Genomic DNA, 26,841 nt, shown 5'->3' with positions numbered 1-26,841 from the left:
CCCAATTCAACATGAATCCGGTTATCCAATCTGCCTGCTTCCCCTGGTTCATTCCCACAGTGGACGATGCATCCACTCACGAACAAGACTTAAATGCCATTGGTTATCCAAACATCTGGCTTCTACAAGCTACAATCCCTGGTTAAGACAATCTACAAGTTGGGCTTTGCTGTGTTTAAGAGATTCTTTCCAAAGAACATCAGTTACAAAGAATTAGATTAATTTTACACCAACTTATATAAAGCCTTTCAATCGAGGAATTTTGAACAAGGAACAGTGACACTAACCAACAATTCGTGGGCAAGCCCATGCGTGGCGAATAACTGGCGGAAGATGCGATGTCGCCCATTTAGTTCCGCTGCTTAATCCCTCTGCATCTGATTTGGGTTCCCCCCCCCCCCCCCCCCCACTCCTCCTCAAAGTTACAGACTCCATGTGGCATTTTTGGTTCGAACTGGTTTTATGTTAACAGCTCAATTTCAGCTCCCTAAAATGCTACCTTCTAGTGCGGCTGCCTGGTCAGTGGGTGTCGATCAAAGGTTTCTGGAGAAACTGAAACACAAATGGACAACCTGAGGGCACAAAACCAGCCTGGCATTGTATCAACAATGGGGCAAAACAGGGCCGATGGGTGGGATCATAGCTTGAACTCTGCTGATGTAATTAACAACCTTAATAATTAATAATACTATTGCATCACAAGATAGGAAAGTAAACAGGGGAAGAAACATTCCTCTTTTGAAATGATTTTGGGGCCAAAGTTTTCTAATTCTCCATTCACTGGCCCACAATTTAACAAATTAAAAATCACTAGCTGGCAAACACAGATAGGCAAAACCCGGGCTTTGGTGCCCAGTTTCCATTTTTTGAGGGTTCCCAACAGTCCACCCACTGAACTGTCCCAGCTGAAGGCAGATAGGCAGCAAACCCCCTAGCTGGTATGAAGGGGCTCGCAAGAAAACCGAATTAAGCATGTTTTTATGGACTCTGGACTCCGATGAAATGACAATTGTATCCAATTTTGTGATGATCTATTGGCACGACTGTGATCAAAGGGTTAAAAACCATTGCGAAGCAGTAGTTAAATGGCAACTGGTTAGAATCACAGAATGGCGACAGCACAGAAGGAGGCCATTCAGCCCATCGAGTCCGTGCCAGCTCTCTTGTAGAATTATCTTGCGGGTGGCATGGAGCCCAGGAAAATAAAACATCTTCTGGGAAATCTTATTTTTGCTCAGAGGTACCTGCGGAGAGCCAATGAACTCATCGTTAAATTTCATTAAACTTCATTAAAATCTAATCAAAAAGTCGGATAGGTGCTTCAATTGGTTTGTGAATTTGTCAATTGTCAAAACCGCCGAGAACTATTTCTCTTCAACTCTGAAGATTGTTCCCTGCTGGGTGTTGGCGAACTCCCAAATCTGGTGTTTGCTGGCACCGGAATCCCATCAACTTTAAAGAGGGAACTTTTGCACTCGATCCTTCCCCACACATCATTAAACCCACCCCTCCCCCCCACCACCACCTCCCCAGTATTTTGCTTTTAAGACAAAAAAAGAGAAATTCATGAATGCTGAAAATCTCAAATCAAAAACATTCTGTGAGTGCACAAAAAGATCTGTTTGGCATCCAAAGGAGTAAAGAATCTCGTTCTCTTTTTCTCTGTTTCAGTCTTTCTCTGTCTGATGCTGATTGATCATATCTGCATTTCCAGTCTTGAATTTCTACCGCGCATCAACATCCTCTCAAGTTATTCTATCTCTGCAGCAAATCTAAATCTTTAAGTTTAAACAGTGGGGCCCGAAATATTACTGTTTGCAATATTAAACTCAGGACCTTTGTGTGTGATTTCCTATGTCAGCTATTTTATGGGGATGTTTTGGGTTAACATCTTGTTAAAATAGCAGACAAGGACTGTCACACAAGCTTGTCTGTTGTTATCGCAAAACAGCTATTTATCGGCTTGAGTACCAGTAACATCGCCATCAGCAGAAACAGGTTTGATTGACTCACTGAACCCAATAGTCCAGCCGAGCCTTGTTTAATTTCATGACAAATACATTCATTGACTTGTGGTACGTCAGTGACCATGTCACTTTTGCTGTGTCTGTTAAATTCAGCTCCCTTACGCTGTTGAGCTAGTTCTTCCAATGATGTCATGATCAGCACTTCAAGACAAGTATTACAAAGGAAAAAAAACTTACATACAAAATAAAAAAAATGTTAATTGTTCATCATAATGTTTTGCAACTACTCAGTATTTGAGACAGTACTGATGGCAAGACATTCTCTACCACAACCAGATGTGGGATCCACAGATGCCACGTTTCCTGAATTTTATCCGATGATGGATGCAAGACCACCAGGTTCCGAAGAACTCCCATGACCTGAAGAATAGGAAGTGCTGGTCTTAGGGTGTTGAAGACTAAGACTCTGGTAGTCTGTTCACTGTTGATTCTGTAGGCTCCAGGAACCTGAACTTTTCTTCAAGTGTGATGTCGTTGCCTTGGATCTGGATGACCGGCGTTGTTGGATAGACGCAGAGATTGTCCTGGTTCTTCTTGTTATAAATGTTAACTCTGTGACCCAGTTCTGGACTAGCATTAGTGGACCCAGGTGAACTCGGCAACTTAAGGTTGTCTGGGTCTAGTCCTTTCTGAGTGAGGCAGGTATCGTCTGGTAAGGTGGACAGGAGTTTGTGCACCATCGCACTCGTGTCTTTGTGCATGATAGGCTCCATGGTGCCATCTTGCTGATTCTCAGACCTTTCTTGCAGGTAGCTTTCGGAGGACCCCTCCCTGGTTGTGCTGCAGTCTGTGGAGGAGCCCAGAGTTTGGCTGCTGATGCTTTGGGCTTGTGTGGTGGTACTGTCTGTAGATCTGGAGGCACTGCCCGAATTATCGCTTACTGAACTGCTAACCCTCTCAAGCTTCGCTGGCACCTCCACTGTCAATAGGTCGGAGGATGCATTGGGAAGGTGAACGTCAATGGCAGCTGTTGTGATGACATGGGAGGCACCTTCTGGAATTCCCATCTCTAAGAAAAACAGATATTGGTGCAAAAATATCACCCAAGGTTCATTTACATTTCAACTCAGTGGTACATCAAAGCAGCTTTACTTACTCCAACTGCAGTTCTAGTGTAAACGCAAACTGAATCCTGCATCATTGCAATGAAGCAGCATGGAACCACTTGGAGGAGGGAGTCCCATTCCGCTCCTCACTGCAGCCAACTCAGAGCTTAAAATCCAGATCACATTCTGAATTTAACGGTACAAAGCAGTTTCGGCTTTGCACTGTTAGAATGTGAAAGCAACATTAAAGAAAGACTATAGTGCTTTTCATGACCCCAAGACGTCCCAAAGTGCTTTGCAGCCAATGAAGTACTTTTGAAATGTAGTCACTGTTGCAATCTAGGGAAACTAGGCAGACAATTTGAGCATAGCAAGCTCCCACAAACTTAGAATCTGTTTTGTGACTGTTGATTGAGGGATATTGTCCAGGACACCAGGAGAACTCAACCACCCTTCTTTGAAATAGTCCCATGGGAACCTTTCAGTCTGAGGGACTTGGTAGTGGTGAGCTACAACTGAGTGGCTGGCTAGGCCATTTCAGAGGGCTTTTAAGAGTCAACCACATTACTGTGGGTCTGGAGTCACATGTAGGCCAGACCAGTTAAGGACAGCAGATTTCCTTCCCTGCAGGACATTAGTGAATCAGATGGGTTTTTACAACAATCAACAATGGTCATCATGAGACTAGCTTTTAATTCCAGATTTTTATTAATTGAATTCAAATTCCACCTTCTGTCAAGAGCAATACCCTGGGTCTCTGGGTTACTAGTCCAGTGCCAATACCGCTATGCCCCCACCTCCCCTGAGAGAGCAGACAAAGCCTCAGTTTTATGTCTATTCCAAAAGACAGCACCTCCAACAGTGCAGCACTCTCCCAATACTGCCCAGATTTTTACTGCTCAAGTCTACAAAGTGGGGCTTGAATGCACAATCTTTTGACTCAGAGCTGAGAGGGGTACAGCTGAGCTGTGTAATATGGGGGAGAGTACATGCAGTATCTAACCATAGGATTCAAACGATTTGAAAATAGAATAATAGATGCTGAGAGTGATTGAAAAACAGTAATCTAATCGAGCAACTCAGATGATTTATATTTAGAATAATAGATACCTGGAAGTGATTACATAGCAGTAATCCAATCAAGGGATTCAGACATTGGCAGAATCTGTGAGCAGAAAGTCTATAACTGTCATTTGAATCCAGAGATTACATTGCAGACTTGAAATCAGTCACCTCAGCCTATTGTACTTCTCCCAGAGAAGATAGTTGTTTTGGATTACTGACACCGATAACACAGAGCTGGAACGATATCTGTTCAGGGTTGGAGTGATTTTACTAGGCACGGCTTGATACTTTTTTGAGGGAAGGAGTGTTCTCTAAATTAGGGGAGCAACAAGTGTTGCTGGTGGTGGGGATAATTAGTCTGAGTAATGAATAATGAACTGGTACAGGCTTGATGGGCCAAATGGCCTTCCCTCACTTTGAATTTCACTCTTCCTCATGTTGCCATCTCTATGATCTACACAATATACTGCACTTAATTTATATGGAGCTTTTGTTCAGTTTCTAGCCACTTTTTGTGCCACCAGACATTTAAGATGGAGTTTGGACATAAAGGAGCAATAATTGCGGAATTACCATAGATTAGTGGAGAAATAATCTTCAATTGATCGTTGAGAAAGTTTTGACCCTGTATTTCTTTCCCTGTCAGTATGGTATCTGCTGAGTTTCAGTTGGTAGCCCTCTTGCCTCTGGTTGTGGATTGAGGTTTCACTCCAAAGATGTGAGTACAACATCGAGGAAGTGCTGCACTGTTGAAGGTGCTGTCTTTCAGATGTCAAAGTGAGGCCCTGTCTGCCCTCTTAGGTGAACATAAAAAAAAAATCCCATGGCACTACTCTGATGCAGAGCAGGGAATTTCTCCCCAGCGTCCTGGCCAATATTTATCCCACAAGCAACATCACTAAACATCAATAACCAAAGGGGCATAGAATTAAGGTAAGGGGCAGGAGGCTTAGAGGGGATTTGAGGAAAATATTTTTCACCCAGAGGGTGGTTGGAATCTGAAGTACACTACCTGAAGGAGTGGTAGAGGCAGGAACCCTCACAACATTTAAAAAGTATTTAGATGAGCCCTTGAAACGCCATAGCATACAAGGCTACGGGCCAAGTGCTAGAAAATGGGATTAGAATAGTTAGGTGCTTGATGGCCGGCATAGACATGATGGGCCAAAGGGCCTGTTTCTGTGCTGTATAACTCTATGACTAAAACAGATGTTCTGGTCATTATCACATTGCTGTTTGTGGGACCTTGCTGTGTGCAAATTGGCGGCCGTATTTCATACATCACAGCAGTACTTGACTGCGATTCAAAAGTACTTCATTGGCTGTAAAGTGTGTTGGGTTGTCCTGGGGTCACAAAAGGCACTATATAAATGTAAGTCTTTCTTTTAGTTTCTCTTTCAACATGTATGGAAACCTGTCATGATGTTCAGGAGTTTCCTTATCAAAGCATTGAGAAACCAACACTTGCAAAATTTCTGTTTGCCTAATGCAGAGTGTAGACTTGCATGATATAGGGACATGCATCATGCATCTAAGTCCAGAGCAGTTAGGCACAGGTTGGTAAATCCAAGGTTTTTGGACTTCCAATGTTGTCCGGGGCACTGCTAGAGCGGAACCAGTTAAAACCACGCAGATTATCAAGGCAGAAAAGTAAGCTTCCCTCTACTTGTTCACCCATTAGGCAACTGACCTGCAAAGGTTAACTAGGATTGAGTGTGGGGAGTACCAGCCTCACAGTGACAGGTCCAGCATTCAGGTTCCATTGGTTAACCAGATTTGCAGATCTATTGGCAAAATGCCAACCTGCCTGCTTTGGGTATTGGATCACTGAGTTTGCCACAGAGGGCTGACTTGCTTCTGAGTCGTGTCATCTTAGATCTGCTAAACCCACTTACCTCCTCCCCAGGGGATAATGGTACTGAGCTTTGAAAGTGCACCAGTAAAGTCAGCAAAAGCACAGTATGAACATACAGTGATGTGGATAGATTGGAGAAGCTGGGGTTGTTTTCCTTAAAGAGAACGTTGAAAGGAGATTTGATAGAGGTCTTCAAAAATCACGAGGGGTCTGGACAGGGGTTGGAAAGAAATTGTTTCCAATGATGGAGGAGAACTCCATGGGCGGCACAGTGGCGCAGTGGTTAGCACTGCAGCCTCACAGCTCCAGGGACCCGGGTTTGACTGTCTGGTGGAGTTTGCAAGTTCTCCCTGTGACCACGTGGGTTTTCGCCGGGTGCTCCGGTTTCCTCCCACCGCCAAAGACTTGCAGGTGATAGGTAAATTGGCTGTTGTAAATTGCCCCTTAGTGTAGGTAGGTGGTAGGGAATATGGGATTACTGTAGGGTTAGTATAAATGGGTGGTTGTTGGTCGGCACAGACTCGGTGGGCCGAAGGGCCTGTTTCAGTGCTGTATATCTAAATAAATAAATAAATGAATAAACTAGAGCCCTACCCAGTCTACCTGTTGATCACACTTTATGTGGCAAAGACCTTCCTAAATTTGGCTTTTGCTACCCAACTGTTGGTTCCGTCAACAGAGGCAAGGTGTTGTTAGTTGGGGGAGGGTTGAAAGATTCATACGAATCAGAGCAGGGTTACTGCTGCATTGAAGAGACTATGGTGGGAGGAGGGGGCAGGATAAGGGGATGTTTTGTACTAACCGCTGCTGGGTTCACTGTAGTACTGGCTGATGTAATTGTTCATATCGTCCCTCGTGGCTGCTTCTGCAAGATAAAATGTGACAAGTGAAGCACATTGTTGAGCTCTCACTTTAACAGAACTGGGAATCATATCATTGAGTCTATTCTGGTAAACATCGCTTTCAGCTTCTGTCTGTCAGTATCAGGATCATTTTCCGCAATACTACTGTGTAACATCGAACTGATCATCTGATCTAGAACTCACCACATATTTCCTCACTATTTCAGAGTCTCAAGTACATTACAACAACGACTACACTTCTGAAATACTTCATTGGCTGTAAAGTGTTTTGGGGCATCCTGAGGTTGAGAAAGGCGCTATAGAAATGCAAGTTATTTCTTACTTTATTATTCACTCACTTCATATTTATAAGGGAGTGCTGCACCTGTAGGTACTGTATATTTCCCACCACCCCTGGTCTGCCTCTCTTATATTTCTCCTCTAATCTCTTAGACACCCTGACTCCTGGTGGGCGGTTGATTCCACTCATCTGCCCTCCATGTGCCTGACACAAATTGTTACTGTTGCGTTGCCTAGCGACCATTGCAGTAACTTGGTGGGAATTCCATCCTGCCAGAACTCTGCCCACATTATGACAAGGGGCGGGGACTAGGAAGTGCCCATCTCATTCAGGCCTAATTTAAATATTCATTTGGAGGCGGGGCCTTCCTGCACGACATTTCCTGACATTCAGACATGCAGGTTGTTGCCTCCAAAGGGCTCCCCGTGTGAAATGGGCCTCTGGAGTCTTTCGGGAATTGGCTGTGACAGGGACTGATTGAAAGGAAACAAGTGCCCTGATTCGGCTAAATCTAAGTCAACTCTTGACTCTTTTGCTACTTGTTAGTTTCCCACTGACACCTAGGTTCCCAAGGGCCTACAATGTTTATGGCACCTCCCCCATCCCCATCATGTAACACTACTGTCACCAGTGGGTTTCCCAACGGGAATCCTCCTATTGGAGTATTTGAAAGAAGACTGATCTATACAGGGAGGTTAGGCAGGTCAGGTGATCCAAGAGGTGCAGCTGGAACCCTCACATCCACATCTGCAGATAGACCATGCTTTAACAAACAATTGGTGGATGCAGAGGTGCACTATTTTAGCAGACCCGATAGCATCGTGTAGATATATCACTTCCAGAGTAGCAGTAATGTTAAATGCTTTCTTGGAGCTCACCCCAATCATCATATGTTTCCTTTTCAGTCGTAATGCAGGAAAGAACACCAGTATAGGTGACCAACATCCAGCGTAACCTGATCGGCTACTGTTGTAAAGACGCCAACAAACCACTTCTGCTGCCTCTGGGAAACCATTTAGCAATGACGTCGGGGCTGTCTTCACAGGTTCTGGATCAGCAGACAGCCAGTTGTGCCGTCTGCTGCAAGGACGACTAAGCTACCATGCAACCTAGTAGGGCTGGCACATGCAGTGATGGTAATGGCCAAATGTGGCCTGAGACGTGGCTCCATCTGCTTGCAGATGTGCTGCAATGCTGGCCAATGGTGCAGAGTGGGTGGAACCACTCAATCCACCATCATCTCCACTTCAGCAGCCATCAAACAAGAGTGGGGTGGTTGGCTGCTGTGTTACCATGATGCCAAGCTTGAGGTTTGGAAGCCTGTAGACCCCAGGAGGAAGGACTGGAAGGACATGAGAAGTTCCACAGCTTGGAAGCCTTGGGAAAGAATGAGTTTGAGTTGGAAACAGTGCAATGAGGCTTGATTTCAGCACAGCCAAGACACAGGGAGAAGCAAGAGAGTGTAGAATGGGGAGAAACAGGGGAGCAAGTTCATAGGCTATGGTGGCAAAGTGATTATATTACTGGACTGGTAATCCAGCAGATTTGGACTAATGATCTAGTGACATGCATTCTAATCCCAACATTTGATTTTAATTCAGTTGATTAAAATAAATTTGGAATAAAAAGCTAGCATCGGTAATGGTGATATTTGAAAAACTCATGTAATTAGGGAAGGAAATCTGCTCTCCTTACCCAGTCTGGCCTATATGTGACTCCAGATGCATAGCAATGTGGTGGACTCTTAACTCCGACATGGCCTGGTAAGGCACTCAGTTGTGCTAAACTGCTACATTTGCAGGGGTTCAAGAGTTGTCTCACCAGTACCTTCACAAGGGCAATTAGGGATGGTCAATAAATATGGTCTTGCTGGCAATGCCCACATCCTAGAGTAAATTTAAAAGAAGATGATAACAAAATAGTGGGAAATAAGAAAGAGAGAGACAGATAATTTGTAGGTTAGATGTAAAAGGATTGCCAGATTTGATGATGCACCTTTTCTTGTAGCTGCTGCTAGTTAAGCTTCTCCAGATATGGGGCTGCACTCCAGACTTACAGTGAGACTATATTCTATACTTAATCAGTATTTGTAAAAGACAGCAAGAAATAATTTCCGCCTCGACGTACCTGTATAAATATGTAAACAAACCTGCAATATTTAGGAAAAGCGTGAATTGGACTGAGCGTTTGGTGAAATTAATTGAAAGTGAATGTAACATTTATGGAAGTAATAATGAGTTCCCCCCGTTTCGTCTCATGTTTAATTTATGCTGAAAAGTTTATTCCTTTACCTTTGTAGCGAGACTGCATTTTTAAACTTGCCCTGGCCCTGTTTATTGCTGAAATGTGAATGAGGCATCGGATGGTAAGCTATTTCAGGCCTTTTATTGCGTCAATGCAATCTGACTTCTGTTCGAAAGTTTCATCTCAAATCTGAACCGTATCCGACCAGGGAATAATAGTGCAATCTGCGAGGTTCAAGTACAAGGTCTCCAAACAATTACTTCAATGGGACTGCGTCAGCATCAGATTCCCCTCGAAAGACAGCGGGGTTGAACCTCTAAGATCTACTTTGATTGGCATAAGTTCGAGTTCAGTTCCGCAGAGGAACAGAACTCACAGTTGCCCAGAACGGAGGACGGGGTGATCAGCATAGCTCTCACAGATGTTTCACTCCAGCGTGGGCATATCAATGCCCGTCTCCCTGCGTGAGCTCTGGATTGTTGCAGCAGCTGCATGCCACCCCACTACAGCAAATGCAGCCCAGGAAAGCTCCCAAAGGCTTCGATCGGCAACTCTACAACCCCCAAAGGAGCATCCAAGCCACCCCTGCATGATAATTCATCCCCATCACATTCTGAGACTTTTAGGGACACAATGGAACTCAGCCCTGCCTCACTGATGTCTGTGTCCGTGGGGTGGGGAGTGGGGAGGGGGAGGGGGAGGGGGAGAGGCAGTAGATAAGCCCATGGCTTCATCTCTACCGCAACAGAATTTCCTGGCAAGGTGGAATTACAACAGCACCAGGCTCTTGTGTTCCCCTCTAGCAGCACTGCCCAAGATGTGCCCAGAACAAGGGCAGAATTTCATGCCCCAATCCATTCACAGGCTCACAAGATATTGACGCGTGAGGCAACTCAACTCATTCACCTGGATGATTAAATCTGACAGTATCTCCAGTAACAAAAACAAGGAATGCTGGATTCACTCAGCAGGTCTGGCAGCATCTGTGGAAAGAGAAGCAGAGTTAACGTTTCAGGTCAGTGACCCTTCTTCGGAACTGATGTATCTCCAGTATTCTGGAGGCTGCTTGATTGCCTTAGGGAGTTGGGGAGGATTTTTTTTTAATAGAGATTTTCCTGAAATTGGTCTCAGAATTTGGTCTCCCTTCTTTCTGGCTGCAGTCAGTGACACCAATATTCCCAGCCAGAATGGAGATGATCTCCTGCCAATCACGCCTGTAGATAACATTGCGTGAAAGAGGTCCTAGAGGTGGATTCCCTTCAAAAGAGTTCAACACGGCATCCTCTTTAAGGCAGTAATGAATCATTGAGATGTTTGCAAATTGGAAAGCGGTTTTGCTGTCTTTCCCTGCTTTTATAGCCAACAGGCACTGCTATTTTCTGCTCAGATATAAGCACTACAATGTAACTGACATCTGTGAGCTTCTGTCCATTCTAAAAAGCAAGCTGGGTAGGAGAGCCCATTATTGAACCTCCTGGGAGAGCTGGAAAGAGACTGCCAATACTGCCCTGCCAAACCTTCCTCTGCCCCGACAGGGTTTGACAGAAGCCCTGCTCTCCAGACGTGTGCGCTAACTGAAGCCTGCTGTTGTATCATCACCTGTGCCCACCCAGGTTCCGGGCCACAATGAAGCAGTTTCATGAAAATCAGTACAGACAAGTCAAGCAAAACAGCGAAATCTCGAGTCCCTTCCGAATCTCCAATGGTGTGAAGCAGGGATGTGTGCTGGCCTCGATCCTATTCACCATCTTTTTCAGCATGATGCTGCAACAGGGAACAGAAAACCTTAAGGGGGGAGTTTATGTACACTTCCGGACTGAGGGAGGCCTTTTCAACCTCAGGCGTCTTCAGGTTCACACAAAGACACAAGAAAAACTCATCTGTGAGCGTCTTTTCGCCGATGACTGTGCTCTCCTGGCCCACAGTCAGTCAGACCTGCAACGTATAGCATCACATTTTTCCGAGGCGGCACAACTCCTCGGACTGAAAATCAGTTTAATGAAAACTGAAGTCCTGCATCAGCCTGCACCCCAAGAAGAATATCGACCACCAAGCATTGTCATCGAGGGAACCGAGCTGAATGCCATCAAGCGATTTACTTATTTGGGGAGCGTCATCTCGTTTGATCCCACCATAGACAAGGAAGTGGACAATAGGCTCTCAAAAGTAAACAGTATATTCGGCAGACTCTACAAACGTGTGTGGAGCAACCACAGCCTCAGAGCGCAGACCAAACTCAAAGTGTACAAAGCCAGAGTCCTCACCACCCTTCTGTAATGGCGCTGAGTCATGGGTCCTACACCGCCGTCAAGTACGCCTTCTAGAGCGATCCATCAGCACTGCCTCCGCAGCATCCTCAAGATCCGCTGGCAGGACCACATCCCAAACATTGAAGTCCTGGAAACAGCCAATATCACCAGCATTGAGGCCATCCTCCTGCAAAACCAACTGCGTTGGGCAGATCACGTTGCCCGGATGGACGACAGTCGCCTGTCCAAGATCGTGTTGTATGGAGAGCTGGCCACGGGTAAAAGGAACAAAGGGGCTCCATGCAAACGTTTCAAGGCCTCCCTGAAGAAGTCTCTCTCTGTGTGCCACATCGACCATCGCCAGTGAGAAGCGCAGGCCATAGATCGTGATGCCTGAAGATGCTACATCAGGAGGGCTACAGACACCTTTGAGACTGAGCGAAGAACCAGCATGAAAGAGAAAAGGAGGAGAAGAATAGATCCAATTGTCCCCAGCAGCAACTTGTACTCGCTGTGGGAGAATCTGCCGGTCACGGATAGGCCTGACTAGCCACCAGCAGGCCTGCAATCGATGACTACAACCTTCCCAAAATCTTGGTCCACGAAGAAATGCCAGGAAGAAGAAGAGAAGTTGAACCTGTGCTGTCCCTCATCCTTACTGTTTGGCTTCTTTATTACTTAAGTGCTGAGCATTCTCAGATCCACTGCTAACTTTCTGTCATCTCACTTTCATTCAAAGCAAAACTCACTGTGTGTTTTCCCTGTGTCCCCCCCACCCCGCCTTTGTCAATATCCTAGGAGAGAAGCAAGGATTCTAGGGAATTCCATCACCACCTGGCAGATGCCCAGGGAGAGATATATTATGACTCTCCCCGACTAGCTCCATCAGACCCTCTCTTCCTTTGCTCCTATATTTGACCCATCATTGGCTTCACAGAAGATCAACATAAGCAATAGGTGCAGGAGGAAGTTATTCAGCTCTTTGAGCCTGTTCCACCAATCAGTACGATCATGGCTGATCGTCCACCTCAACTCCATATCCCTTGATTCTCTTGGAGTTCAAAAATCTATCAAGTTCAGTTTCGAATATAGCCAATGACTGAGTATCCACAACTCTCTGGGGTAGAGAATTCCAAAGATTCACAACCCTCTGAGTGAAGGAATTTCTCCTCATCTCAGTCCAAAATGACTGATCCCTTATCCTGAGACTCAGCCAGAGAGTAAATCTCAGTACTGTTGACGCAGCACCATTTCCTGCCTGCCTCCCCCATACGAAATAGATGAACAGAAATAGACCAGCTTGTCCACTGAATCTGTCGTGTTGCAAATAAGCAACATGACCCTCAATCCTCCCTACACCCACCCACAGCCATGTCATCTTTTGAGGAAGGATAATTTTTTTTAAAAACCTAGGCCAATTCAGAAAGAAAGGAAGACTTGCATTTATATATCTCCTTTCACAACCTCAGGAAATCCCTGTGAAGTGCCTTGGGATGTTTTACTGCATTAAAGGCACTGTAGAAATGCAAGTTGTTGTTGTTGTCTACAAGCCCTAATTAAGGGCAAGATACAGCTCCTCTGTGATACCTTCCCGCATTCAAAGGGCTCGCCAACACTCACTGATATATTTAGAATGGCCACTTACGCAGGGTACTGCTTTTAACCCTGTGCTCCAAGGGACAGTAAGTGTCCTGCAGGAGAAGATAGAGTAGAATTGGAAGGTAACCGATCAGAAGGAAGAATAAAAGAGAAGCAATATCATTATCTTGGGGTTTAGGTGTGAAGATAAATGGAGATACTGGGAAATCTCGAACATTGATGTGAGCAAAATAACCATCATTTCTCCATAACTCATAAAAAAAACAAATACCACTTAGCACATTCTCATTCAACAATGTGACAACGAGGACAAAGGCTCACTTCAGAAGCATTCTTCCTTCTGAGTATTACAGTCCCAGAAAGGTATTCTTACATTGATGTCGGATGTCAGGAGCCCAGCCTGTCTCAGTGATCTGGATTCACAGTCAGTCCCCGGGGACTCTGTAGCTGCAGGCCTCGCCTCTTTACCAACAGCTTGCAGTCGGCAGGTGAAAGAAACAGATGTTTTCTGTGGACCACTTTCCCCTCACTACAAGGCCCAAACCACAAAACACTCTGTACCTGAAATAGCTGCACTCTAGAGATGGCAATCTAACCTGACATACAAAGAGAACATAACTGTTTTCCTGGGTTTCATAGACCATTAAAAGCTTTTCCGGCCTCCGTTCCCCTCTAAATGCCTCCAGTCAGAAGTGTGTACTGCGCTAATGTTGGATTTCTACAGAGAGGCCTTGGTGTAGCCGAGGGTAACTCCTCGGGACGAGATGTGGATACACGAGACACGTGGGAGCTGCACTAGATACTCGTAAAAAGACTCCATATTCCTCTCATTCATGATTCATAATTTACATGTCACCTCACTCTCTACGCCAGTAGAGTCTCACTAAACACAACAAGATGAGCTTCTCTTTGAGTGGCTTTCTGTGGGGGTAGGCAGTGGAAACAATATTCAGGGTTTCAAACCATAGTGGTCACCTTTATTGAGTCAACTGAACCCCCTGCTGTTGGAAACTATTTTGAATCTATGAATTTGTTTTAGAAAGCTAGATTGAATCATTAATGCTCCACATCCTTTGGTGCTACATTATTGATGGGAATCACATCAATAATAAGACTATCCTTTATGCTGCTCTAGCCAGACTGGATTGTGAAGACGGTGAAGCCCTCAGATTATTGCACCCAGCTTGTCAACCACATTTGCAACACTAAATGAAGGCTGAATTTAAAGAGGACATTAAGGGTAAACCTGTTCCTCCGATATGCAATCTGCAATTTGCTGACGTCAACATTTGCTCCAAAATGTTTTTAAAAGATTGATTCTTGAAATGTGGGCATCGTTGGCAAGACTGGTATTTATTGCCCAGTGACAGCTGTCCTGAGAAGCTTGTTTTTCATGCGATTGTGGGCATCACTGACTAGGCCACCATTTTTATTGCCCATCCCTATTTGCCCTTGAACTGAATGGCTTGCTCGGTCATTTAAGTCTGGAGTCACTAGCTAAGGACAGCAGATTTCCTTCCCTGAAGGGCATTCGTGAACGAGATGGGTTTTTACAACAATCGACAATGGTCACCATTAGACTTTTAATTCCAGGTTTATTAATTGAATTCAAATTTCACCATCCGCTGTGGTGGGATTCGAACACATGCCCCCAGAGCATTAGCCTGGGCTCTGGATTACTAGTCAGGTGACATTACCACTACACCATCGCCTCCCCTGCTGGTCGCAGTTTGCTGCAAGTAAGTGACTTGCTACACCACGTCAGATGGGCAGTTAAGAGTCAACCACGTGGGTGTGGGACGAGAGTCACATACTGGCCAGACTGGGTTAGGAGGGCAGGTTTCCTTCCCTGAAAGACATCAGTGAACCAGCTGGGTTTTTTTTTTACAGCAATGCAACAGCTACTTGGCCACTTCTATGGATGACAGCTTTTTATTTCCAGATTTTTCAAACTGTATTTAAATTCTCCAGCTGCTGCGGTGAACTTTGAACTCATGTTGTTGGATTATTAAGCCAGGACTCTGGATTGCGACTCCAATAATGTCACCATTGCATTGGCTCCCTCAAACTTTACTTGCTCAAGTTTTTAAAGCCCAAACATGGAACTACTTATCCACTTCTTTTTGATTTATCTTGTCTTCTTTACTCCCTGCTAACATTGGTACATACACTATGGGTTCTGTCTGTCACTTGGGGTTTTCAAAGAGAAATCTAAATGAATAATACAAAGTGAGGGAGTATGTAAGGCAGCAAATTGCTCAAAATTTTAGTTAACATCTTGAATCATGTTAATGAGGTGAACTATCACCAAACACAGTCCAGCCTGTGTTATGTGTTTGTGGAGTGAAAGTGTGAGGTCACTCAATGGAGTCGGGGTATCAAGAACTTGTGGGGTGGGGTGGGGGGGGGGGGGGGGGGGAGGGGGTGGCGGGGGAGGGGGGGAAATTGTTGGGAAATTGATAAGATATCTGGGAATGAAAGGGACAAAGTCTGATGAATGGTAATTTCAGCAGAGCAATAATAATTTGCATTTACAAAGTGCCTTTCGTGTAGAAAAAAAGTCTCAAAGTGGTCGACTCCCAATCTTCCGTTGCCTAATTATCTGCAATCAAAGCCCCACCCTCCGCATCTTCTTACAAACAATGGGCACTGATATACTGCATGTCTGACAGGAGTGGGGCACATACGGTGGCTGCCACTGATGCCAAGCATTCAAGATAACTACAACATGAGGCAGATGGTTGTTCACTGTCCAAGGTCCTGACGTAAGGTTTGTCCCAGATGGATAAACCGCAGCTGTCTTCAGCTCCGACAGTGTCGTTTCAATGCCTATCCATTGTGCTCTTAACACTGAAATGGTAGCTGTATCAGATGGACAGTAAGGTCTCCCAAGTCATAGAATGTCTAATGGAAATTCTCAGATCCATTGCTTACAATTTTCCAGCTGTTGGTTTAATGGACAGTTGGATTACAATCTTCCGATGTACCCCATCATCAGAAAATTTAGTCCTAGCTATCAGTTTTTGGGTTCAAACTTCAGAGAGTTTAATGACAGACTAGTAGTTTTAACTTGGCTATCAGCTCTGCTTACACATACTCAAAACCTGTATTACCTTGCTCAACCCCTCCCCACACCCCCGACTTTATACTACAGTTCAGTACTCTGCTCGTGCAACTCACTGGCATTTTAATTAAACACTGAGCACTGTTTTGTCTGTAATTGAAAGCTTTGGACATTTCTAAAAATGTGAATTTAAATGTATATGAATAATGATTGAGATAATGGAGGATTTCGAGTTACGTGAGTGTACACTGGACTGTAATATTCCTTATGGTGAGATGGGATTTTGATGTCTCTAACAGAAAGCAGACTACAATCTCTATAACAGTGGAATGGACCCTTTTAACCCGAGTTATAAGAAGAATTGGAATATCCCTAGTGATGAGATTGAGTGAGATTTCCAGTGGTGCTTATAATATCCCTCATGTTGAAATGGTCTGTAATGTATCCAGTGGTTGGATGATCTGTAATATTTCCAAGGATAAGATGAACTGTTGTATTGCAATATTCCCAATGGTGTGATGGTCTGTAATATTAAAACTTGTAACAAAGGGAAAGGTTCAGGTAATCTGTCAACCCTGGACCATCTTCTATTGTAACTAATTACTGCAAAAGCCTCACCTTCCTCAGACTTCCCTTCCTACTGCAATGTTTAGGCTTCCAAAATCCAAGTTGAGCTTTAAAAACCTAAGGTTTGTGGGCAGAAGATAACTTGCTGTGTCCTGCTTTATCCCATCTCCTCTTTTTCCCCACCTTTCAACCTTGATGGGACCCTGGACACGTGCATCGTTTCGTAATGCTTTGTTTTCAAATAAATACAGGATCGCATGAACCCTTACTTTGTGTGTGGCGTGGATCGATGATGCTGTCGGGGCTCTCGTCATCAGATACTCCAGTTCCTGACCCATCGACCACTTGAAACTTGCTGCTCTGCTTGTCCCAGACGTGGTGCATTTCCATAGCGGCCTCCCTTTCAGCAGCGAGGTCCAGGTCCTGCTGGGCAAGGTGAGCCCTCAGCTGCCTGATCTCAAACTGCACATCGGATACAAATGCAGAGACATGTTACCATGGGAGGCACTTGCTGTCATTACTGAAAGAAAGAAAGACTTGCGTTTATATAGAAGCCTTTCACTGGATATATTTTTTAGGAGACTTTTGAAGGTAGGGAGAGAGTTGGCTGGTGAAGTGGTTTGGGAAGGGAGATCCAAAAGCAGTGGCTGATAGATCGCCCTGTGACACTGCAGTGGAGTGGTTGCGACACTCCAGAGGAAAGGGGAGAGGGGCGAAATCTGCCTGGGGCAGTAGCGGGTTAGAAAGAAAAGAAAGACTTGCATTTTTGTAGCTCCTTTCCCAACCTCAGGGGCTTTGCAGCAATAAAATACTCCTCAAGTGTCATCACTATTGTAATGTTGGAAATATAGCAACCAATTTGCACACAGCAAGCTCCAACCAACAGCAATATGATAGAGTCATAGAGAGAAACAGCACTGAAACAGGCCCTTCAGCCATCAACCACCCATTTATACTAATTCTGCATTAATCCCATTTTCTCCCTCTCACATCCCCACCTTCCCTCAATTCTCCTACCACCTACCGACACTAGGGGCAATTTTTACAATGGCCAATTTACCTATCAACCCACAAGTCTTTGGCATATGGGAGGAAACCAGAGCACCCGGAGGAAACCCACGCGGTCACAGGGAGAACTTACAAACTCCGCACAGGCAGTACCCAGAACCGAACCTGGGTTGCTGGAGCTGTGAGGCTGTGGTGCTAGCCACTGCGCCGCCCTTGATAATGACCAGATAATCCTTTTTTAATGGTTGAAGGATAAATATTGGCCAAGGGCATTGGGTGAGAGTGATGTGGTTTTAGTTGGTTAAGTTCCATCAGAAACACCCGTGTATACTTGTGGGGGCCAGTGGGGGAGAAGGGGGAGTGAGTCTGAACCAGGGGCTGTAGCGATGGATTTATGAGTGTGTCGAACACGTAGCCAATCAAATTATACATTGTATCAGGCGATGACAGGGTGTGCAAATTGTGCACAACTCAAAAAGCACCGACTTCTGTTGGGGATAGAGGCATTGCCAAGGTAAGAACCCAGTATTAATAGGTCGGTGTAAGCTCACTGCCCTCTCCTGGCAGGCAACAGTAGTGCAGCAACTACACCAAGCTGATGTGCCACATGAAGAAGTGAATGTGTGGTCAAAAAGATCAGTGGGATTTATCTTTTTATAATGAATTTTTATGACTTTACAATCTTTCTAAGCTGATTTTAAAGATTTCTGGTCGATAGCAAGTCCTTTTTTTGGTGTGTCTGTAACATATAAAACTTGTGTGATTATATTCTCTATAAGCTTCAGGCTCCTTGAGCTTTTAATTCTAATCTTTGCTTTGAAATCACCAGATCACAACATATCGTGGATGGTGGAGGCCATTCATGCATTGTAACTCTTACATCCAGACAAGCCCTGCAGTTCCTACCGTCATCAACTGTTTCTTAAACTGTCCTCTTTTCTCTATTGCCCTACCCTGTCGATATTTATTCATCAATAAGCTTCATTAAAGGCAGACTGTCTGGTCATTTATCACACTGCTATTTTTGGGAGCTTGCTGTGTGCAAATTGGCTGCCATGTTTCCTACATTACAGCAATGACTGCACTCAAAGAGTGCTCAATTGGCTGTAAAGTGCTTTGGAATGTCGCTATACAAATGCAAATTCTTTCCTTCCTTGTACCTAGAGGTCCACTCCATGCGTTGATCAACCTTTGCACAAAGACCTCTCTGGTATTTGTCCTAAACTTCCCTTTTTACTAGTTTGAACCTGTCTTATTGTCAAACAGTTTAAATTTTAAGTGATGTTCAGTGTCTGTGATCTTTTCACAGTGGCCTGTTTATATTGTCTGACGGGAGGAGAACATTGTATGAGCATGTTGTAAAACTGACCGTCACTGACCTGACAATGGCTGCAGCCAGTTTAATGTTGGAAAACTACCACCTATTTCACAGCCTTGGGTATAATATTCCTTTCAACATAGATTTAGTTCTAAACATTTAAAAATAGCTTTTAAAAGTTACTTTTCCTTTTTTAAATGGCTTTCCTCATTCACCGTCTTCTGATTATGGTTTGTAGCATGCGAACCGTATTCTGGCACTAGATAAAATTACCAGAAGAGGTGGCAGATTGTCATAAACACCCAGCTTGTTCACTAATCACCTTCAGAGAAGGTCAGTGAACGTCAGATGTCTGGCATTCTCCTACATCTACCTGGTCTGGTTTACATGTGATTCCAGTTCCACACGATTTACAATACACTCAGGATAACTAGGGGTAGGCAACAAATGAGGCCTTGATGGCATCACTCACATCCCAAGAGGAATCGTATAGTACAGGAGGAGGCCATTCAGCCCATTGTGCAATGTGCTAGCTCCTTGAAATTAGTCCCAGACCTCTCCCTGCTCTTTCCCCACAGCCCAACAAATTTTTCCTTTTCAAGTATATATCTAATTTCCGTTTGAAAGTTACAACTGAACATCCTCCTGCTGTCCTTTCAGATCATAACAACTGGCTGCCTAAAGAAATTCTCCTCATCTTCCCCCTGCAGTTCCTTTACCTATTATCTTAAATCTGTGTCCTCTGATTACTGACCCTTCTACCACGGGAAACAGTTTCTTTTTATTTACCCGATCAAAACTCTTCATAATTTTGAACACCTCTATTAAATCTTCCCTTTAACCTTCTCCGTGTTATCATGGATGGGATCTACAGTCATCACATGGACTCCTACACTGACTCATTCTATCCCACGTTCTCAAAACAATGAAGCTCCTTACTCCCCTTGGGCTTGCCCTTCCTCCTATAGGCTGTTGAAACCCAAGCTTTGCCCAGAAACAGACCCTTCAACTGGTGTTTATGCTCCACACAAGCCTCCTCCCACCCTACTTCATCTCACCCTATCAACATATCCTTCTACTCTTTTCTCCTTCGTGTGTTCATCCAGTTTCCCCTAAAATGCATCTACACCACTCGCCTCAACTACTGCACATGGTAGCGAGTTCCAAAGTCAATCAGAGCGTTGAAGTGTGGTGTGTCTTGCTTAAGATTGTAAGAGTCTTATTAGAGGTGATGTATGGAGCACAACTGAGTATAAATTAGGTTGTAATCACTGTCAAGTATATCATCCGAACAAAACGGATTCAGTAAGGAGCTAGAATGTTAGGCTTGTCCCCAAGTGTCTGTTATTGTGCTCGAGTTGGCTGCTAGCCCAGAGCAAGCAATTGTACATGTTGCAGCGGTAACATTGTCCAAGTCTGTTTTCATAGCAGTGTCAAGTCACTAATTGCTTTGCTAAATTTTCCAAGGGACCAACACCCACATCAATGAGCAGGTCAAAGGCGCTTGATGTCAAGTTTCTGCTTTTAACCAAACTCAGGTTTTCTTCTTTGAGCTTGATATCGAGAGGCCGTAGTCAGTTCGGCTTAAATGAACACAGTCAATTCTAAAAGAGCTAGTGGGAGGGTGGGGGATAAATTCAGGAGTGTCCGTTCTTGGGCACCTCACCATCATGGTATTAACAGCCCGCATTCAAAAGGTGAGTTGTGAGGAGCCCAGACTGCCAAACTCATCCTAATGTAGGTGGTGGCACTGGAGGAGCCCACACAGGTTAGCGCATGTAAGTGATGGGGTTGGATCTCGGGGATCTGGGCATACGCAAATGAGCTAACGCCTACTTCGGGTGTGAGTAAAGGCTGCCTCTTGTTTATCCTTTACCAAGACGGTGTCCTGTGAACTTCCTGTCGGAAATGTGCATAAGCATCTCAGCTCCCACCTTCCATCCTTATATTGGCCGCATTGTGCCTCAATAAACGACACAATTTAACCCCTGGAACCTTCCTGAAAATACATCCGAAAGCCTTCCTGATGCTCACGTTGAAAGGACCCTGGGATATTTCCCACCTTTGAAGGCTTAAGTTGTTAATCCAGAATTAGAAGTTCAATACATCGATCCATTCAACTTCCATTTCCCATTGTTCAACGTTCCAGCAGATTTAACACAGGAACAGGAGGAGGTCATTCAGCAACTTGAGCTTGCTTCACCATTCGGTTAGATCATGGCTGATCTGCATCTTAATACCCTTACCCCCCCAAAAAAAACACTATCAATCTCAGTTTTGACATTTTTCATTGACCTCCAGCCTCAACAGTTTTTTGGGGAGGGAGTTCCAGATTCCACTACTCTTTGTGTGAAGAAGTGCTTCCTGACATCACACCTGAATGGACTGGCTCTAATTTTAAGGTTATGCCTCCTTATCCTGGATTCCCCCCACCAGAGGAAATAGTTTTTTTTTCTAGAGATACAGCACTGAAACAGGCCCTTCGGCCCACCGAGTCTGTGCTGACCAACAACCACCCATTTATACTAATCCTACAGTAATCCCATATTCCTTGTCACCTTCCTACACTAGGGGCAATTTACAACGGCCAATTTACCTATCACCTGCAAGTCTGTGGAGGTGCTGTCTTTTGGCTGAAATGTCAAACCAAGGCCCCGTCTGCCCTCTCGGGTGAATGTAAAAGATCCCATGGCACTATTTCGAAGAGGAACAGGGGAGTTCTCCCTGGTGTCCTGGCCAATATTTATCCCTCAACCAACATCACTAAAGCAGATTATCTGGTGGTCGTGAAAGTCTTTCTTTTAGAGACTAAAGGAGCATTCAGAATGCTATTGGATACTGGGAGGAGTTAGAATACAAATGAGCTGAGATCCTCCGGGTCCGATGGCCTCAACTTGCCCTTGCCTTTGTCAACAGTTTCAATCATTAAACAGCAGGGAGAGGGGTCAGGAGCTGGGACAGAGGGGATCTGGTCTGTATTAGTTTAAACAACAAACAGACACAGATATCTGAAATAGTTATCTTCTGCTCTCTCTCCATCCTGGACTCTCATTTTCTGATCAATTTTGCCAATATGATTTATACCTTAATATTTATTTTTAATTAAAAATCTTTAACCTTAACATTTCTCCTGGATTTATGAGCGACTTGGGAAATGTGGCAACATTTCAATTAAAGTCTAACTCCGCCCCTTCCTTATTTATTCTTCCCGAGAAAGCAGCAATATTTAAATATTGACCTTGCAATTAACAATTCATAGATAATGGATGTGTAGCTTTAAAAATCTAAATTACATATGATTTTAAGTCTGTTGAGGGTTATTGCTATGAGGCCACTCAATTCTATTCAATAGCATCGCAGAAAGAAAGAACTTGCATTTGTATGGCACCTTTCACAACCTCAGGACCTCCCGCAGCATTTACAACCAATGAAACACTTCTCGAAATGTTGTCACTGTTGTAATATCGGAAACACAGCAGTTCATTTGCGCACAGCAAGGTCCCACAAACAACGATGCGACTTCACCAGTTTGGCACGAATGGGTTTGGCACAATTATAATGGACTGACACCATACAGCTCACAATTACACCAGGCTGATATTAACTGGTGCACAATTATATCAAATTATTCATTTATTATTTTTCGCTCTTTGATTGTCTGAAAGTAATAGTTGCTATCTTTGATAACATTCACCAGTCAGGCCCCTAGAATCTGCAAACTCAATTTTTATTTTGGATTTCGTTCTTTGCATCCTATTACCGTGAAAATGAAAGACCCAGCAACATGCCCAATGATGTGAAATGAAGCATTATGGTGCATCAGGCTAGCGTGCTGAAGCATTGTGACAGGTTGCATATTTAACAGGCAGGAGACCCACAAGCTCTCAGCATTCTCTGAATAGCAAACGGGATATCAGATGGGGTGGTTTACCATCACAATGTCACTTTGCATTACTGCTTACTCACTCTGTCAGATCAAGGAAGGGAGCTTCAAGTTCCCTAAATAGATTATTCATCCTCCTCCCTGTAACATCACTGAGTTTAATTCAAGACTCAGATTCTATCTCAGCCTCCCCTGCAACTTCAAGACTGTGAATCTCCTTTCTCTTGGTCTTTGCTTCTCACCTATACCATACAAGGGGTCAGCTGTGGTTTGGTGAGTAGCATTCTCACCTCTGCGTCAGAAGGGTTGTGGGTCCAAGCAGCACTCCAGCGATGTAAGCACAAAAGTCCAGGATGACCTTCACAGTATAATACTGAGGGAGTGCTGCAGTGTCAGAGGTGTTATATTTTGGAGGAGACATTAAACTGAGGCCTGTCTGCCCTCTTGTCACAAATTTGAAGAAGCGCAGGAAGTTTTCCCAGGTCTCCTGGTCAATATTTATCCCTCAGCCAACATCATTAAAACAGTTCGGATGAAAGGTCACAGACCTGAATTGTTAACTCTGTTTCTATCACCACAGAGGCTGCCAGACCTGCTGAGTATTTCCAGCACTTTCTGTTTTTATATCACTAAAACATCACTGGCCACTATCTCATTGTTTGTGAGAATTTGCTGCGCATAAATTGATTTCCTATATTACAACAGTGACGTCACTTCAAAAAACTGCTGGATTGGCTGCAAAACACTTCGGAACATCCTGACATGAACAGCTGCATACAAATGCTAGTTCTTGCTACTGGAATACTCACAGCTTGTTCCTGACAGATCTGTGTGAGTCGTTCCAGTTGTTCCTCTCGAACCTGTTTGGCCTTCTCGTACTGTTGGATGACCATCTCCATCTCCACCTTAACCGGCAGGACATAAGCTGGAAGAGTCAGAGGCACAGATTTATCAGAGCTAGCTCACAGACTGAGGAGTGATACAGGTCGCGGGAGCTCAACAACAAGGGTGAGCTTCCGTTTTTTTGTCGCACTTGTTGTATGCTGGGATCATTCTCCCTATAGCAGAGAAGGTGGTGGGAAGCTGCAGTAGAGGTGTTCAACATTAGGAAGGGCTTTGATCGGGTAGATAAAGAGAAACTGCTTCCCAGTGGCAGGAGGTCTGCTAACCAGAGGACACAGAATTAAAATTAGGAAATATATTTTTACCCAGTGAGTTGTTGCGATCTGGAATGCACTGCCTAAAAAGACGGTGGAAGCAGATTCAGTATTAACTTGCAAAAGTGAACTGAATAAATACTTGAACAGAAAAAAAAAAATTACAGGGGTATGCAAAGGGAGCAGGGGTGAGGGATTAATTCTACCAAGAGCCAGCACGGACACAATGGTTTGAATGGTCTCTTTCTCTGCTGTATCATTCTATGATTGATCTCAGGATGCAGGTGGCATTGACAGGGTCTCATTTTATCTCCATCCCTAGTGGCCCTGAAAGTCATCTATGTAGTGTGGGACTGGAGTCACATGTAGGCCAGATCACATAGGTGTGGGAGTTTTCCTTCCCTGCAGGGGATCAGTGAACCTACAGGGTGTTTACCTGGCACCATCTATGGTCATTTTATCTAGTGCTAGCCATAAATTACCAAATTCAATGTCCCAACTTGGCACGTTGAGATTTAAACTCCCCACCTCTTGGATTACCAGTCCAGCACCATACCCATTAGACTACCCTATCCATTAAACCTCTACCAATGTTCACAGTGCAGGACTAAAGTATAAATCAGAAACTAGTTACTGCCAACGTTGGGTTCTAGGGGGGAGAGAGAGAGGGAGACTTCCACCGCTTTGAGGTTCAATGAAATAAGTTGGAGTAGCAGAGTTGGAGCGATGAGTAATTTTACAAAGGGAAGGAGGAAGAATTTTTACTGTTGGCTAAAAGCTTAGTAACTTCAACTCAACCCAGGAGGCATGGTATTTATCAATTCAATACACCAGATCGGGAGGGAATTCATACTGTGCCTATTGTAAACTCATTTGCGTCCAAGGACTGTTAGAGAAAGTATCTGAGTATATCTTGTCTTCATATAGATAATGATTCTCATCTCCAAATGCTCTGTAATCATAGCCTTTCTAAACTTTTTCAATTTTGACGACACTATTACAGTCACTGGTTCTTTGAATTTTCCTTTTCACTCCCCATAAGATTCAAATACGCCATCCGACACATTCTACCTCCTCTCTGCATCCTCACTGAGCAACAGGTCAAAACTCATTGCATCATCTACTCCACGTCACAAATGGCGATCTCCTCATCTCCCTCAGTCTCTCCTTCCTCAGATTTATGAACATACGAATTAGGAGCAGGAGTAGGCCACTCGGCCCCTTGAGCCTGCTCTACCATTCAACAAAATCATGGCTGATCTGATTGTAACCTCAGCTCCACATTTCTGCCTACCCCTGGTAACCTTCCACCCCCTTGCTTATCAAGAATCTATCTACCTCTGCCTTAAAAATATTCAAAGACTCTGCTTCCATCGTCTTTTGAGGAAGAGAATTCCAAAGACTCACGACCCTCTGAGAGAAAAAAATTTCTCATCTCTGTCTTAAATGAGTGACCCCTTGTTTTTAAACAGTGACCCCTAGTTCTAGATTCTCCCACAAGGGGAAACATCCTTTCCACATCCACCCTGTCAAGACCCCTCAGGATCTTATATGTTTTAATCAAGTCACCTCTTACTCTTCTAAACTCCAGCAGATATAAGCCTAGCCTGTCCAACCTTTCCTCATAAGACAGCCCACCCATTCCAGGTATTAGTCTAGTAAACCTTCTCTGTACTGCCTCCGACGCATTTACATCCTTCCTTAAATAAGGAGACCAGCACTGTACACAGTACTCCAGATGTGGTCTCACCAATGCCCTGTATAGCTGAAGCATAACTTCCCTACTTTTGTATTCAATTCCCCTCACAATAAATGATAACATTCTATTAGCTTTCCTAATTACTTGCTGTATCTGCATACGAACCTTTTGTGATTCATGCACTAGGACACCCAGATCCTTCAGCATCTCAGAGCTCTGCAATCTCTCACCATTTAGATAATATGTTTCTTTTTTTTTCTTCTTGTCAAAATGGACAATTTCACACTATCCCACATTATACTCCATTTGCCAGATCTTTAAAGCACTCACTTAACCTCTCTATATCCCTTTGTAGCCTCCTTATGTCCTCTTCACAACTTACTTTCCTACCTATTTTTGTGTCATCAGAAAATTTAGCAACCATACCTTTGGTCCCTTCATTCAAGTCATTTGTATAAATTGTAAAAAGTTAAGGCCCTAGCACTGATCCCTGTGACACACCACTCGTTACTTCTTGCCAACTAGAAAATGCCCCATTTATGACTACTCTCTGTTTCCTGTTAACTAGCCAACCTTCTATCCATGCCAATATGTTACCCCCTACACCAAGAACTTTTATTTTCTGCAATAACCTTTGATGTGGCACCTTAAATGTGGGGTCACCAAACCCAAACTTCTTCATTTATCTTGTCTTGTTTCCTACACTTAGTCATTTCCACTTTGAACCTAGGCTTCTCCATGAAAGATAATCACATCAGAGAACTAACTGGAGCACCTGAATCACATCTCAGACATCCCACACCTTGCAGCAGCTGCAATGGGAACACCACCATCTCCAAGTTCCCCTCCAAGTCATACACCATCCTGACTTGGAACTATATCGCCATTCCTTCATCATGGCTGGAATCCTGGAACTC

General features: G+C 44.2%; 1 protein-coding gene across 1 annotated transcript in view; it reads right to left on the bottom strand.

Moving 5' to 3' along the window:
* Nucleotides 1-2,319: 2,319 nt before the first annotated feature.
* tmem266 (transmembrane protein 266) overlaps nucleotides 2,320-26,841 on the bottom strand; it is a 58,117-nt gene continuing 33,595 nt past the window's right edge. The window contains exons 7-10 of the mRNA XM_068015199.1: nucleotides 23,878-23,993; nucleotides 17,129-17,321; nucleotides 6,796-6,858; nucleotides 2,320-3,036 (exon numbers count right to left, since the gene is read on the bottom strand). Of these exons, the coding sequence (XP_067871300.1) occupies nucleotides 2,426-3,036; nucleotides 6,796-6,858; nucleotides 17,129-17,321; nucleotides 23,878-23,993 (983 nt within the window). The 3' untranslated portion in view covers nucleotides 2,320-2,425. The remainder of the gene's footprint in view (nucleotides 3,037-6,795; nucleotides 6,859-17,128; nucleotides 17,322-23,877; nucleotides 23,994-26,841) is intronic.

Source organism: Heterodontus francisci, chromosome 35 (assembly GCF_036365525.1).
Source record: "Heterodontus francisci isolate sHetFra1 chromosome 35, sHetFra1.hap1, whole genome shotgun sequence".
In the NCBI taxonomy this organism is placed as follows: Eukaryota; Metazoa; Chordata; class Chondrichthyes; order Heterodontiformes; family Heterodontidae; genus Heterodontus; species Heterodontus francisci.
Note: the sequence above shows the minus strand (reverse complement) of the source record. Positions and strands in the feature narration are given on the sequence as shown.